This window comes from Ammospiza caudacuta, chromosome 1, assembly GCF_027887145.1.
Source record: "Ammospiza caudacuta isolate bAmmCau1 chromosome 1, bAmmCau1.pri, whole genome shotgun sequence".
NCBI lineage: Eukaryota > Metazoa > Chordata > Aves > Passeriformes > Passerellidae > Ammospiza > Ammospiza caudacuta.
In genome coordinates, this window is record NC_080593.1 from 112,745,431 (window position 1) to 112,762,659 (window position 17,229).

The 17,229-nt window shown below is 39.2% G+C and overlaps 1 protein-coding gene across 1 annotated transcript in view; it reads left to right on the forward strand.

Annotated features, from left to right (window-relative positions):
* The window catches only part of SPIDR (scaffold protein involved in DNA repair), a 193,305-nt gene that overhangs the window by 51,378 nt on the left and 124,698 nt on the right, over positions 1 to 17,229 (forward strand). Inside the window, exon 7 of the mRNA XM_058805939.1 lies at positions 7,842 to 7,942. Within this exon, the coding sequence (XP_058661922.1) occupies positions 7,842 to 7,942 (101 nt within the window). The remainder of the gene's footprint in view (positions 1 to 7,841; positions 7,943 to 17,229) is intronic.

The window sequence follows — 17,229 nt, forward strand, 5'->3', positions numbered from 1 at the left end:
ACCAAACCATCCACACTTATATAGAATGTAATCTGTCTGGAGTGGCAGGAGGAACAGAGCTTACAGGGCTTTTTACCTTCCATCCTGTGGTTCCACTTTGGATTCCTTTGGGAACAGGGAAGCAGGCAGGAAATTCCTTAGTTATGAGTGTTGTTTATCTAGTTATTTTGCTCATCCAGGTAATTGTCATCTTTTCACTCTTCCTGTTCAGGGCATTAATTCCATGTGTCTCTCCCATCCTCCCTTTTACTGCTGACAGAGAACATTTTCATTGGTGTGATAGCAGTGGATGTAAGTTTGCATCCTCAAGAGGAAAGCACGGGTTTTCTGTGCTGTGGATTGAAGGCCATTTTGGGGAAAGGTTTATCAGCTTCTTGATTGATCGAGTGACAATCCCTTCTTTGTGATTTAATAGCTAAAAGCTACAAAGCAGTCGTGGCCTTGTCATTTCTCCTTCCTTCCTACCTCTGCTGCAGCTCAAGGCCGCAGCAGAAAGAGCAGTGAGCAGGGGAATCATCCTGAAGCTAGGTCTGGCCTGTGGGCTCCCATGTGGATGGACCTTTGGAGCTGCTCAGGAGGTGGAAGAGAGCCACGAGTCTCTGCTCAGCTGGGCTCTCTTTCTCCAGGCCAGTGCCCAGGGAAGCATGGGCTGAGCAGAGATGGTGCAGGTGTTGTAGAGCTGCCATCTTCCTGTGGGAATTCCTGTGCGGGAGCTTCAACTCCAAATCCACAATGTATTCTGTATGCTTTTTTCCTGGAGGAGTCCTTATGTAGGTAGAGTAGGTCTCCTCTCATTTTGTTTCCCCTTTTAAGAAAATAGAAAATATTTCTATTTTTATATTTCTCTGCTGTTTGACATGTGTAAATCGATCTTCAAAAGTAGACATGTATTTTCAAGAAATTTTAGCTTATATTTTTTGTAGAAATCTTAGTCATGTTACAATCTGCATTTATGTTTGCACTGCCTGATTGGAGCTATGCCTCTGTGACATCAATGGGGACATTTTTCTGTGCAACTTCAAAGAAACCCCCCTAAAATATCCCCCCTAAACCCCCAAATCCCAAGCAAAACCAAACCAAATAAAGAAAAGAGCTTTAACAGTGTCTGGAAAAATTCAGATAAATTCCTTTCTACTGTCCTCTCTTCCTGGAAACCTCCTGGTGCTGAAATTGAAATGGGTAGTTGCCTGAATGGGAGGAAAGAGTATTGTTTTTTTTACTCTATTACAGCGGTAGTTGTCATACACTAAAAAAATTGAGATGCGACCAAAGCAACAGAAATCTTCATATGTAAGCTAATTATGGATGATTAAAATAAATTTTTGTGATCCTATCATTGGCAATTTGACTGTAAATTCAACACCTTTGAGTGTAAATAAAATGAGAAGCCCATCTATGTCACCAGATCAACATGCACAATATACAGTGCTGCTGCTGAGCCAGATTTGAAGGGGCATGTTGCAATTCTCCTCTGTTAGGGGTTAACTGGGGTTTTGGAAGACAATTGGTGTCTGAAGACAAGAATGATGTGGTGAAAGCAATTTCTCCCCCACCATATCTACTGCCAGATTTTCATGTTTACTTGTATCCCTGTAATGTTAGTTTTTGTTTTCAAAAGTGTCCTAAGTAAAGATTATGCTTCTTTCTGCCATGGTCCCTAGGGGAGAGCAGGTAGTCTGGGTGGTGGGGTTTGTCCTTCAGGGCTGTTGGTGGCTCTGAAGAGCCATGCTGTGGGAGATTCCAGTTTGTCACGCTGGAAGCAAAGCAGATCATCTCTTGCTCACAGCCATCAATGCCACTGCTTGGGACATGCTCCCCTTAAACGCTGATATTATGTGGCTGTGTAGTTGCCTTCCTCTATTTAAACAAGCCTGTTGGTGGATGCAGTGGGAATACATAATTGTCCCAGGTGCACTGCCAGATCCATGGCCTGGGACTGCAGCTGTGAGCTCCTAAGTGAGTTGAGGATTGGGTGCTACTGGTGGTACCTGGTACTGAGATGAACAGCCGTGGTGACCAGGTCCAGAGGGGTTGGGTTTGCATGCTCCTGCCCTTTTTCCATCCCAAAGCTTCAGTTTCTCAGCTGGAGTCAGCGCTTCATGGGAAAATTAGGCAAATGATTTGTAAACTTGAGGGGAGGGAGTATATATTGCAAAGAAGAGTTTTCAAGAAACTCTTCTTGTTACATTTGAAATCCATGTTAATGCTATGGGGTGAAATGTCTAAACTGTATTAGTTCCAATTCTTTCAAAGTTTCTGTGTGAAAGAATGGAGGAATGTAGAGTATTGCAAGTTTAACATTTATTACATGGATTAAACAAATAACTGGGTCAATTCAGTATTTGTAGAGAAGAAAACTCAAAATGCATGTACTCAGCTTCTCTTGTCTGCAAGTAAACCTTTCTTAAATGTTTTCTGAGTTGTTTACTTTTTCCATTAAGATTTTATTTTCACCAGAAAAAAAGTCTGGGGTTATTGTAGGAAATAAATATCTTAAGTTATAAAATGTTAACTCTACATCTAAGTCTGTCATGTTGCAAGAGCTTATAGTTCTGAAGAATAAGCTTTAGCTTTTTGTTTGGTTTTTTAAATACTTGAGTGGCTGTTTATAGTTCAAGAGAAACAGGATTTCCCAAGATTTTATTTTAAATTATCTTATATCTGCTTGTATGCAGACCACATACAAATCTGATCAGCTAAAATTAACTTTCGTTATCAAAAGAGGAGAAAATTACAGAATGTCCTGGTACTATGTGTAGTAAATGAAGCCCAGTTGTTGCATGAGGCCAACTGAGGTCCTGAAAATAAAGGAAATTGCCAAGGGAAGAAGGAGCTGGCACAAATAAAGCAGACTTTTACTCTAAAATTTGGACTGTTCCTTCTTTACATGCATCCACAAGTGGTATGTGGACTAACAACAGACTAGCCCTTTGGATGGTCATATTCTTATGCTAATTTTAACTATTTCTGTAGCTATTTAACTTTTCTTTGCTAGTGAATTTCTTGTTGGATTAGGAAAATATAAATGAAGAATATCGTGGCTGCACTACAGATGTACCACTTGTCATCACTGGCAGTGTACACAGTAAAATTATTTTGCCCTTAGAGAAAGTTAAATTGTATTTTCTCTTTTAGAAAGTGTGGATGGTTTCACTGGCCAAATGTTTGGTGCTAATGGGGGAAAAAAGTGCCATGCTTGTCAATGGTCACAGCCAGCACAGCTTCATGAGGGAGAAGTCCTGCTTGTAAACCCTTCTGTGACAGGGTAGCCAATCCAGCTGATCTAGTAAAGCCAATAGATGTGATCTTTTTGGACTTCAAAAGCAAAACTTTTGGTACTGTCTGTCACAGTACCCTCCAGACCAAATGTCCAGCACAGAGCTGGACAGCCACGCTCAGTGATGGGTGAGCTGCTGGCTCACAGGCTGGGGACAAAGGTTACAGTGAATGGGGTGATCAGGCTGGGGTCTGGTCACCGGTAGGGTTCTGCAGAGCTCCATCCTCAGCCCACTGCTCTTCAACATCTTCATTAACCACTGGGATGCAGGATTCAAAGGGACATCAAGTTTGCCAAAGATACTAAATTGGGAGAAGCTGTTGACTCCCTCCAGAGCAGAGAGACCCTGCAGAGAGACCTGGACAAATGAGAGGACTGGGCAATCACCAACTGCACAAAGTTTAACAAGGGCAAGTGCCGGGTTCTGCACCTGGGATGGGGCAATCCTGGTTCTGTGTGCAGACTGGGGAATGACTTGCTGGAAGGCAGGGCTGCAGAAAGGGACCTGGGGGTTCTGGTCACTGGCAATCTGAACATGAGCCAGTGGGGCTTTTTTTATTTCTTCAGCAAGTGCCCCATGGAGTGGAAAGGAGTCTAAAGGGACAGCTGAGTGTCAGTTACTTCACCAGTTAATGTAAAAGTAGGAGAGAAGATTTCCCCTTGCTTTGAAATGAGAGAAGATGGAAATTGCTCAATCTTGAGATGGGGATATATATTTGTTTTGAATTATGTGGAGTCCTGTGTATACTGTGTACAACTCAGTAAAGAGTGTTGACTTCAAATTAAGTCTGTAAAGGAGTAAACTTGGATGAATAGGGCGTTATTTTTGGTAAGTGCCCTGCTGAATGAAAACCTTAGTAAATGAACACAAGGAGATCTCCAACACTTCAGAAAGATTGAAAATTACTTTTCAAAACACAGCAGGCTCACTAATGCTCTTTTGTTGTTGCTTTCTATTAACCTCATTGGAGTTGGGAGATAGGAACAAGCCTGGAAGTCACAAGTCAGGCTCAGTGTTACTTTTTGGTCATAGCTGTCACAAAACTCTTCAGTCTTGCTGTTAAAGTTTGAGGGTAGGGCAACTACCAGAATCTGAGCTGTTGTACAGGATGCTGAGCTTTCTTATGGTCATAAAAGCTGTTTTTCTTGTGGATGTTGTTGGACATAGACAGTAAAGGTGATGTGTTGTTTTAAATACAGTATTTCAACAAGCTCAGATTTAGTATGGAAATAGGACATGAATTGCTGCTTTTAAATCTGTCTGCCTTCAGGGAATTAAAGGAACAAAATAGTTGTGCTGAAAGTTCTGTGATTAAAAATAAAAAGGTTGTGGGCAGTGGAGATTGTATCTGAGCAGCTTGACTTCACCAAACAGCCTTTGCATCAACAATTTGCCAAATGTGTTCAATTTCCTCATATTAAAACTTTTAGGGGGCAAGTTTGAAGTGCTGGTCTGGAAAGTATACATCCTAAACTAGTTTTTATTATTTCAATAAAATGGTTTGTCAGTTCCCTTGATTACAGAGTTGATACATTAGTAATCATATTTGCCAGTTTTGTACACATACCCTCCAGAAGCTGGCTTACCTCTTACTGCCCAGCCAGGAGTGACTCTGACTCTGTATAGTTCACAGTATGACAGTTCATGCACTAGTCTTTTACAGTGTGAGCATCTGTACTCTTTTGGAAGGAATGAGTGGTTTTTAAATGCTGTTGTCAGCAAATCTGTTACCTTGTGTACCAGAAATCACCTTTTCCTTTGTTTTATATGTTTGAGCTAAAAAGGGGGTTGATCTTATGGGTTGTGGTGGTGTTTAACATCCTTTTGTTTCTACCTTTTTAAAAGAAACAAACCATAAAGTACCAACTGTTCCTCTGGCCATACAAAGTCTTTCTGTGCGTGGCATGTCCTTGAACTGTGTTTTCTAATTTCATGAGCTATGAAACAGTATAAAAACAACATTTCCAATGACCAGCTGAGAACCTCTCATAAATGCATTCTTAGTTATATTTTGTTTTCTGCAACCAAACAGAGGCAAATTGCTTTATGATGTTTTCTGTTTAAACTATTTTTAACCACATTTGGAATGTGAATGGAAAGATGATGGTTAATAAATATCAGTGCACTTAGCACAGAGGGCTACTAAGGAAAGTTGGTGTTTTACTTTTCATGGACCTTTGTGATAAGTGGTGTCCTAATGCAGTCATGGTGAGCAAATTAGTGATGAAATTGTGAGGATCAGTGGAACCTTCCTGGTAGTCATATCAGGCCTGAGACAGTAATGATGTCTTGTTGTTGAGTGCAGTAGCCATGGAATCAGAAACTTGCTTTCTTTCCTTCATGCTACAAGGCATTCCTGCCATAGCTGTAACAGTAGTGAGCTTGAAGAAGAGTAGGAACTGATTGACTGGACACAACAATAGCCCTGCTCAGGAAAAAAGAGGGGAAATTAGGCTGTAAGTCAATAATAGCTGCTCTCTTCTGCAGGTACTTTAAGGCTTTCTTACACTTTGAACAAACAAAAGACATTTCTCTGACTGGCATCTGTGGAGGGAATGAAGTAGAACACTCATGTTGAACAGTTTTCTTTCAGCAAAACAAGTGCTTGAGCTACTGACTGTGTAGTGTATTGCTACAGTCCAACCATGGAGTGCAGATGCAGACTCATGCATGCAAGACTTTTAAACAAGCAATCTGAAAATGCATTTTACTGCTGCATTTTTAAGCCTAGCTGAGCTGGCATATGCATATACCAATTCCAGCATGGCTCATGTAGGCCACCCAGCCAAGCTGAGTTACATCTACATCTGAGAATGGTTCCCTGGTAAGAAGAGAAACTGTGTGGCCAGTTTGTTGGAGTCTGTAGATCTGTTTGCCCATGAGTGTTGTGGTGTGGTAATGCTTCACTGCTCAAGTTTAGGGGGAAATGTGGATGAACACAGTGTTATCAGCAGAGTAGGTTATTCTGTATGAAGTTTTGTACTTGACTGTGCTGCTCTTGGAACCAAAGCTTCTATTGCACTTCTGTATTAGTTGTCAGTCTTAAAGTCCTTGCTGAAACCAGAATTAAACAAGGTTGTTAAGCTTACTTGGACCTTCACTGAGCCTAATATTTTCTAAACATTTTTGTTTGTTTTCCTTCTTAATATAGCACGGTTCATAGCTTGTTAAGTGTGAGTTCATAGCCTATTAATTCTGGGTTCTCTATTTTGAGGCTTTGGGAATTTTCTTTCCTCCCTGCCTGGCACCAGCCATAGAGATGTAGCAATATAAACTGCAAAACTTCTATAGGTCATTTTGACTTAAATAAGCCTCTTGTAGTTCAGAGCCATTGCATCTGAAAATCCTTGTGATGATTATAATTTTGCAAAGGATATAGTTGTTCATTAAAAATTCAGCTGACACTGCTGACTACTTTTTATAAAATGTGTTGACTTGTCCGTAAAATAATTTTTTTAATAACTGGTAACTGAAGAGAGATTTTTTTAATTTTTTTTTTTACAACTCACCTGAAGTCCTGCTTTGCAGTTTCCACAGGTGTGTGTCTTCCCAGTTTCACATTTATTATGTGAGCTTTACCAAGCTATTTGTCTTTTTTCACTAAGCCAAAAAATGTTCATCATGCACACAAACAGTCATAAGGTGGTTGTATGCTATCTCTGTTGATTCCTAAACCAGTTTAACTCAAGGACACATCTCACCTTGGTAGAAATCTTTATTAATATTTTCGGTAGTACTTGTGGAGAAACTTTACACTGCAACAAAAGAATGAAGTAGGTCTTTATGCAAATAACTTCTTTGAAGCCAAAGAAAAATGCTAAAACACTCCCACAGTAGTCCAGAGCTCTCTGTAGTAGCCCAAAGACAGCTTCCAACACATACATCTTCTTGTTCTTAAAAGTGAGAAATTATGTCTTCTGGCTTTGAATCCAAGGGTAGGAATTGCTTTAGTGTTACCTTAAGTGTATTTGTGCTAGATGCCACTCCTCTGCTCCTCACCTTGGGAATGCTAAATTAATTTCATCTTGGAGAGTGTTCAGACCACTGAAACTGCACACTTGACCCAGCTTGTGAAATGAATCATAGGGTCAAGTATGGGTAAAAGAATATTTTTGTGATCACTCCTTGCCAACAGACAAACAAATCTGTGAGGGAAAAGAAAACCCAACCTGTTATAACTAGTGGTTACACTGGTTTGTTTTGAATTTGCAACTGTCTCTGGTTTCTAATAGGATCTGTTCATAAGTGCAAGGAAAAGTTAGAAACCTTTTTTTACACTCCTTATACTGGAGACATGACTGAAAACATGAAGATTTTGAACACCACATACTGAAAACGTTTTGTTGCATATATTGACCCTAAGTGTATGTTTTGTTGGGAGTAACTCTGTTGGAAAGCTCAAAACTGGGAAAACAAAACATAGTTTTACTGTATGATTCTGTTTCCAAGGGTCAAAGCATACATACATATATATATACACATATACATTTGTCCTGTGGCTTTTTATTTGGCAAACCAAATACTGATTCCTGGCAAAACTGAGCATTCCTTTATTCTCTGCAGAGGCGGGCTAGCTGAGAGGTTGTGTCGGCTCCAGAACAGAGAAAGATCTGCCATTACCTTCTGGAGGCATCAGTGTCTTTCAGATGATAAAATCCCCTCAGGTAAGACATAACACAATGCCACTGTGAAAGTATTATACCTACATGCATGTATCTATGGCCTATGTAGGGGGAAAAGTGAAGTTTGTATTATTTGCTGGTCTTTCCTGACTTGGGTTTAATGCTATAGTGATGGTCTTCTGAGCTAATAATTGCATTTCTGGTAATTATGAAGGTTTCTAACAACTCAGTCATCATTTCAATGCATCAGGTAAAGGATATATTTTAAGTAGCCTCCATCTAAGTTTTTCACAACTCCTTGATTTCCAGCATCACTTGAAAAAATAGTGTTTTCAGCAGATTGTAGGGCAATTCAAGTTTTAATTTACAGGTGTTCAGATTTTTTTGGTGGCATTTTTTCTTTCTTTATAATCAACCTTTCCTCTTGTTGTTTTTGCTTTGTGATCACTTCTTGACAACAAACAAACAAACAAGTGGATAAAAATCCATGGGTAAGTGCTAAAATTGTGAGTGGCACTAAGTGTGAACAAATAGTGCACAACTATGAAATGAGTGTGAAAAATAACTACATTGTGCACATCAATAGCGGGAGTCATGCAAATTAGTTACTGGTGAATGATAGCACCACTTTCAGTAGTGTTTCTTGAGAGCTAATGGATTCATGGATTTTAAGTATAAAGAAGTAGTTAAGTTTTTTAATCAGCTTCTGTCTGTGTGACTATAGTCTACAAAATGTCATGTATTTATTCTGTATTAAGCCAACTGCTTGTTTTTGAGCATATATTGACTTGCATTTATTTTTCAGCAAGTCCTCTGGTCTTAATTTGAAAACACATGGATAAGTGTATCTAAGTGAATCTATAATTTACTTTGAGAGTTTGTCCCCAGTTCTACTCCCAAATTTTTGAAGGTGATTTTTCTTCCAAATCTGAATTTGTCTGGCTTCAGTTCCCCTCTTTTGTTTCTTGTTTCTCCTTTAAAGAGCCCTTTAGTATGTGACATTTTCCCTTTCTGGCACTTGCATAGCAAAACCTCTGCTGCCTCACAGTTTTCATAAACTAAACAGACTGAGCTTTTTAAGGGTCTCTAAAGCATTTTTATCAGTGTTCAAGTGACTTTCATGGCTTTTTACTGTACCTCTTGAACTTTTCAGAAGGGTCTTAAGAACAAGGATAGCAATTCTATGTGTTCTTCGTACAGTACATAGCAATTCTATATGTTTAGTGTCATTAAAATCATTAGCCAGCTCCAGATTCACTTCTCAGCCTCCAGGGTATTCAAGGCCTGTGAGAAGTGTTTGAGTCTGGTTTGGCTTTGGTCACAGCACGGTGCTGGGACTTTACCTGGAATTGATTGTCCAGTATGATTTTGGAACCTCCACAGCTATTTTTTTCTGAGATGCTGTTTCCCACTCTCCAGCTACTCTTTCTGCTTCTTCTGCCTAAACACAGGGAAGTATTTGTGCTGTATCGTGGCTGATTTTACTTAAGTAGTACAGCTAACCATGCAGTTCAGGTCACTGTATAGCCAAAGCCTGTCCTCTTTTAGTCAGAGATTTGCTTGAGTTTGTGGTATTTACACAGTTATGTCACTGATGAAACAATAGCGTGAATGTTTACTTGTGAGTCCTGCTGGAACTGCTGTTACTCAGTTGTAATTCTCCACTGCTAAAAAGTCTAACTGTAATTCACAAAGTTAGCTCTCAGGATTTTAATTTTTTTTGCATTCCACTCAAAGGGTGCATTACTCATAGTGAAAATGGTTGATTTTTCATAAGAAGGTTGTATGATTTAGAGTTACACCCAAACTCTTGGCTAAAGCTTGGTCTGAGTTTCTCCTTGGAGTTTTAGAGGGCTTACATCCCTTGGCCATTTGCATGCTGTGTGTTCACAATGCCACCCATGCAGAATAGCACGTTGTATTTCTGACCTTAATTCCTTACTTATTTTTCCAGCCACTTTGCCTAGATCTGATGTCAGGCTAGTTGGTCCCCAGTTATTGTAAGCCACTTTGTTTACCCTTGCTGAACAGTAGCACAATATCATCATCTTTTGAGTCTTCTGGAATTTCACCAGTATCTGAATACACTCTAGAAAGTGACATCAGGGAAGCAGAGATGTCTTTAGCCAGCTCTTTCTAGAAATGCTATGCTGAAAATTGTACAGGCATGCTTACTTAAAACCATGAGAGGTTACTTCATCATTCTTATGTGGTGTGAGGACATCCTCTTACTGCTTCTCAAGTATGGAACATAAATAGATATTGAACAGGCTTGCCTTTTTAAATAAAATTAACATTTTTAATGCACTTTGTAGTAACAGACCTCCAACATTGCTAATGTTCTTTTTGTCTTAGTTTCACATGTGTCATTACAAAACCTTGTGTTTGGCTGCTCACCATTTTGTTAAACCATCTTCTAGGCTGAAATATGCCATACTAAACATCTGCCCCTGGCTGAATTCCTTTCTTTGATTCTTCTTTTTTCTTTCAGAAAATGAGTCAGGATTCATTAGCATTTTATGAGAAAAAAGGCTATGGGAAAATACCTTGCTCTATTCTTAAGTACATTTAAAAAATTCTGATGAGTGTCTTTAAGATGATTTAGTTTTGGCAGAAGATGAACTATTTCTGGGACATGCCTTTTCCATCATAACAAAAAATGTACAAGAAGTCTTTAGGACAAACTGCTATTTCATTTACCCTGCAAGCATTTGCTACAATTTCTGAAAAATGCTGAACATGCCATAAATTTAGGAATACACTTCAACTCCACAGCTTCAATTTCACTTCCAATTCTCAATCCTTATTCCAAAGTATGATGATTATAAAATAATCATTAAAATAGCTGTGATAATATTTTGGGGATACTTTTTCATCTAGAGCAAAATTTATTTTTGATAGTTGTATTCTTAGAACAGCCATGTTTTGTAACACCAAAATGAAATTGGTGTTTGGTTTGGAGAACATCAGTTGGAATGGTTGAAATTTTAGTAATGTAACTAGATAACCTTCTCTTTGCTTCTAGTCAGGAATGTGAAGTGTCAGCACAGCAAATGCATGCCACTTTCAGCTTTCATCTCTTTAGGTTCAAGTTAAGGCTGTCTCACTAATCTAAGAATCTTCTTGAATTTTGTTTCCCCTCTGTTTTGCCCAGTAACATTTCTAAGCCACACTGTTTCCAGGACTGTTTCTGACTTCGGCACAGAGTTAGAGTAAAGAACTTTTCAAATAACAAACTCATTTGAGTCACTAAAGAATCCTGAAGATTAATGTGGAGGATTGAAGTAACTTAGTTTGCTGGGAGAGCTGTCACGTCATTTTGGATATCCCATAGACATGCAGACCAGAAGTTCATTGCTAAAGCAGCAGGGAGCAATTTCAAATGAGATTGGTTTAAAGTCCTCCTTACGTATGAGATTTAAGGAAAAATGCTTCCAGAAGTTCCAGCTGTCACTCCTGTTAGACATTTCAAACTGCAGAATTTCATGCCTTTATTTTGCTGTTACTTTGAGGTTGTATCCATGTCCATATTACTGAAACCCCCCTAGTTTTCAGCTTTGTTTTTTTTTTTTTTTTTTTAAATCCCGTCTGTTACCTCCCTGACCCCTATCTGTAAGTAACCATTGTGGTTTGGCTGCCTCTTGGTCACTGGGATGAATCACTGCCCAGAAGAGAGCACCTCCTTTCAGAGAGCACGCACTTTCTGGTGTTTATGTAGCACACAGGGTCTCACTTTGGCTGACTCATTCTGCAGGGTAGAAGAAACCTTTGTGCTTTCTCAGATTTTGACAATTTTGGGCCACAGTCGCATTCTGCAGCTGGTCCCTGTGTTGGGATAGGCACTCACTAAGGACATGGGTTTCTGCAAGGTGAATCCCACTTCTGTAAATCAAGGTAGCCATACCAGGCAGAGTTCTGAAGGGAGGGAAGACCAGAGTTTGCCCATGTTCCACAGCATTGTCTGGATGCTTTCTATGGTTCAGCTCTAACAGAGGCAAATGTCAGGCTCTGCCACAAATCCAAAATTTTCAGTTCTTCACAAGATGTAAGAGGGGGGCTGACGTGTAGGCCATGTAACAGCGGGTCTCTGATCAGCCAAGCTGATGGTTTGAGGGTCTCTGCAAGGGCTTGTAGACCATTTGCAGGCATTTTTCTGTATGCAGTGCTGCAACTTCCCTATGAAGTTTCCTGTTTGGGCAAAGAGGAGATCTGGACAGCTGAAAGAGAGAGAGAAAAAAAAACCAAACCCACTACAAAAAGCCAAACCTTTTTCCTGTCAACATCTGCTGGAAGAAAAAATAGTGGTTTTCTGAGTTACATTTAGACAACCTTCCTGTCTATAGGAGGGGACACTAATAATATTTAAAGCAAAGTCATGTAGACTCCTGCTGTAACTTCAGAAATTCTGCTTTTCTGTACAACCTACCTTCCATTGGTTTTGTTTGTCTTGCAGCTATCATCAAAGCAGTTCTTTACCTTAAATGCAGAAACATTTTATTCTCTAGCATTTGTAATCTGGTGCAAGATTTGGTATCTGTTGATCCAAGGTTAAGATTCATGATTGTGTTACAACCAAATTTGAGTATTAAACTGACAATAAAACAAACCCACTGATCTTTTCTTCCAAACTGCTCCTTCCTCACAGGGAAAAGTGACCTTCAAAGGGCAGCAAATTTTCAGTTTACTGAGGCAAATGGAATGTATGCATGAGGGGAGGGTGAAGCCCTGGAGATGAGGACAGGGGTTCATGTCACACATTTTCAGGAAGCCTGAAAGGGTTACAGAAGAGAATATAAACAATCTCTCCCTCTCTTCCAGTTTCATTGACTAGTTAAGATGATGGGAAGAAATGTTTTTAGCATCTTGAATGCCAAGAAATTTGTACTTGATGAAGAAAACATGGGTAGCCCTTAACAGGGTTTCCTTTACTATGTAAAATTCTTCTAAAAAGACAGAAATATGAGATTTGCTAGTTGTCGCTTATTTCTTAGTTCTCGATAGTTTGTTTTATTACTTAAGAGTTAATGCAACAAATTAGAGACATGGCAAGAGGCCATTTTTTTTCCTAGCCAACTATCTGAACTTGTTACAGCATTGGAAAGGAAAAAATCAAAACTAAACTTGTCTTCTTCAAGCAAGAGTTCTTTGTATTGTTTTTGTTTTCCTATGAGAAACAATAATGACATGCATAGTCTCTTTAAGCAGCTTACATATGTTCTTATAAAGAATTTGTAGTGTTTAAAGCACAGCCAAATTCAGCAGACCTTTAAAAATTTATATAAATGTGGCAAGAAGCCGTCATGCCTATGAGAGACCTGGTGTGTTTCTGAGAAAAATCTTCTTGAATGGCTTCAGAAGTTACCAGCCCAGGAAGAACAACAGCATGTATAGATCAGAACAGCAACCAGATGGTTTTGTACACTTTCTGTAAACCTTGAAACGCAGACCTGGCTTTCAGCATTGACTTTGAATTACAAGGGTCTGCTTGGTATCTACCTGCTTGCTGAGTTTGTTATGCCTGCACCTGCAAGTTGTACATGAGGGAGGAGAAAGAGCAATAATGGGATGCCAAGCAAAAGAATGTTTATGTTTTGATTTGTGCCTGTAATTTGACATTTTATACTTTTTATGCTTAAGAATGAAAGTAAAACTTTGTGGCTTGAACCAGAAAGTGGTTGGCTATTCTTCCACTGCAGATAGTATGTGATGTCCCAGGAGAGTGTCTACTAACTGCAGTTTTGGAACCACATTTGACAATTAGAAGTTAAATTGTGTTGGGATGAAATAATGCCTTTGAAAAACAACTGAGTGAGACAAATTTGGAAGAGTCTTGCTAGTTTGTTTTAATAAACAAAGCATGAAGTGCAATTTTCTTTGTTTCCTTTATAATTCCATAATGTGTATTTGACCTATTCATCTGAACCAAAGGCAAAGAGTGACTTTCATTCTTTGTGCAGTATTATTCCCAGCCTTAATTGCCCACAATTCTTTGTACTTTCAGTGGGAAAGTTTATTTTATAACAGCTTTTACCTAAGATTAGTAGAAATTTGACTTATGTGTAACACCTGTATTTTGCATGCTGCATATTTCTAAAGAATTTCCCAGTTAAGAGAAAGCATGACTTAACTTCTCAACCATGTGTTTAGAAATGTCAGGTACAGTAAAAAAATTGCTTCTAAACTGCAGTTCATGTATACTATTTGTTTGATAGTTCTTTGAGTAAAAGTAACACTAATTTGTTTTTCTTAAAAGAATCTGTCCTTTCCCCATATCATTCAGATATCACTAAGATAAAGAATTATGACTGTTTAGCTGATAAGAACAAGTTGCCTTCACTATTTTTGCACAAAACATGTATTTGTTAGCAGGTTGTAACATACTAATCTAGCTTCAAGCAAGCTCATCTTCCTCCCTTGTGTGTTCTTAGGAGTTTGTAATGACTTTATTCAGAAAGCTCTACTTGCATAACGGTAATTTTTTAATTCATTTGAAAGGAAGGTGGTGAAATAGTCTTCCTTTTGCCTCTTGTCATGCTTCCTTGGTCTTTTTTATCCATATGACTTGTGGCTGAGGAATTTTATTTTGTCAGTCTTGCTTTTCACGATAGTTTATACTTGTAGGAATGCGTATGGTCCTTATTACTATAGACTTTTTATTATCACCACAGTAATAATTTCCACTCCATTCTTCTTCGTGCTTGGATATAAGTTGGCTTTTTTCTGTGATGCTCAGTGGAGAAGAGCCATTCACTGCTTGGCATTTTCCTATGCTTCAGTTTTCTTTTGTGTTTCTAAGTGGTCTGTGTTGTACTTCACTATTCTCTACATTGGTACTGTGGCCTTTATGAACTGATTTCTGCCTTGTGTGATGTGATTGTTACATTCAGTTAGATTCAGATGGGCACATCACATGCTTCAGCCCAGGGGGTGAAATGTGTTCTTACAACATGGCAAGACTTTTAAATTTTCAGGAAGAATGGAAAATTGAAAAATTCAAGAGTACCTGCTGTCATAGACTAAACTTGGCTTTGTTTTGCTCTTGTTGATGTGATGGTGTTACTGTTGGTTCTGGTGGTCTGATATGCATGGAGGTGCACTGCCTATCCCAGCTGACACGTTCAAACCATGCAGAATTCAGTTTACGGTCCTGAAACACATTGTCTCACTCTGTAGGTCGTGTAGAGATTGCTGTGCTGCTAGAGTTCCACTGGCCAGCTCTAAAGAGAGTTTCTTCCCTTTGAGAACTTTCCATTTAAGGCTACAGGTGCTTTTTTGGAACACTTGAGCAGTAGCATTTTAGCGAAATTCACTGGAGTGAGGTGAAACTGCGTGCAGTCTTACCGATATTGACATTTGATGCATTTCCATACATCAAGCACCATGGATCCTCTCCTTGCACTGTGTTCAGCTTCCTGTCGCTGTGTCACTAGAGAAACATAAAATATGTGGCTCCCAAGAGATCATAATTTCTATATTTTCCTCCTCATTTGTCTTCCTTATTGGTAGTTACAGAGTTATTAAAACAAACTTTAGAGTTGTATTTCAGGCACTGAAGCCAGAATGTCTGAACATTTGTTTTTTTTTAATTGTGCTCCTCAATATTTTTTTCATTCTCTTGTCTCCAAACTGGTTTTTAGTTGTTGAGAGTCAAAGGCTGGCTTTCTTCTTAGCCTCGCTTCTAGGCTGCCCTTGGCATGGCCAGTGCATCATCTGTGACCATGTGCATTCAGTGCTGATGTGGCTTAAATATATGTGTCTGCTGTGAAGCCAGTGTGTTAGGTCTGAAGATTAGGGGCATTCAGTCTGCCAGACATTGTAGAGTCAGCTGAAGTCTTTAAAGGGCTCAAGACCTCAGGGTCTATGAGCTCCAAAGGAATGGGGAGCTTTCTTTTGCCCTTTGCCCCCAGTCCCCTTTTTTTTCCCCTTCTTTTTGTTTCTTTTTAACCCTTCTGGAATTCAGAGTAAATGCAGAACATCTGCAAAGTAATGCATCAGAATATATTTTGATGTCATGGTGTGTGACATGGTATATGGCTGAAGGGCACCATCACCCTGTGTACTAAAGTAATAAATAAAAATGAAAATAAGTACGCAAGGAAACTGATGCATTCAGTGTTGAAATTGGTTTGTTCATCTCCCAGGCACTGGAATTATCTTTGAGCTACTTCATGTCTGGGTTGCAAATTGGAGTGAGAAACCAACATCTCAGAGGACACCTGGAATTAGATAATTAACTGTGTATGTCAGAGCAGATCTCTTAGGTGGTTAAACCAAAGTGCCTCTAGCTTAGGATCCTGTTTCTGCCAGTGACAAGAGCTATCAAAATGCCTAGAAAAAAAAATGATAAAATGGCTAACACTTGATAATATTTTCCCAAAATAGTCTCCCAAATACCTCCTACAGATCTCTGACTCAGGGAATTTGTAAACCAGAATTACTGTCTGTGTTCTTAGTAATTCTAAATAAGTTTTTCTCCGACCAGAAAGTTACTGGTTGTTTTTCTGAACCCATGCATGCAACATAGACCTGTTGTGATCACACTATTATGGATCATCAGGCTTTTTTGGAAATTATGCCCAAGATCATTGCCAGGTTTGCTCCATTACTACTTTTGCTGAAAAGACTTTTCCCTGTGATATCAAATGTTCTGCTAATAGTAGCAGTGAGAGGTTGATGTTCCATTTGCCCAGGTTTGGATCAGGATTTCTTCATCTTTGTCAGAGCTTCTTGTTTCTTGACTGGGAGGTGAGGGAGATTCTTATCAATCACAGCAAGGCTTCGCCAAAGATGCTTCCCTGCTTAAATGGTTCATTCCTCTCACCAGTCAGTCTCTCTCATGGATTTCACTCCTTCTGGACCATTTGCTCATGATCCATCTAGCAATGGTTTCTGTCGGTTGCTTTTCAGAGGGTAGCATTTATCACAGTGGTGTTCCACAAAGGGTGATGTAACTAATCTAGCTCCTAACTGGTACCTGATTTTTCTTGTACACTGTCCTTTCTGTGACCAATATGTGGATTCAGTAGTAGCCAGCATGTTACTGCATACCTTTGTGAAGATTTCTCTTCTTATGGAAAATTCTGTGAGAAGTGAGGGAGCGTTACAGGCCTTGGTGGCTGATGCCCTCCTTTCAGATGGTGTTCTTTAGAGGGCACATGTTATACACCTCAAATACCTCTGCAAAATTCATACTCGGCTAGATTATCACTACCTTTCTGGTTTTCTTTGTGGCACCTTAAGCCTTGTGTATCAGTGATTGAATTACACTTCATGCCTCTGGGATGAATAAACTCCCTGTTTCTGCTCATGGGGCCAGATATTTCAAATGA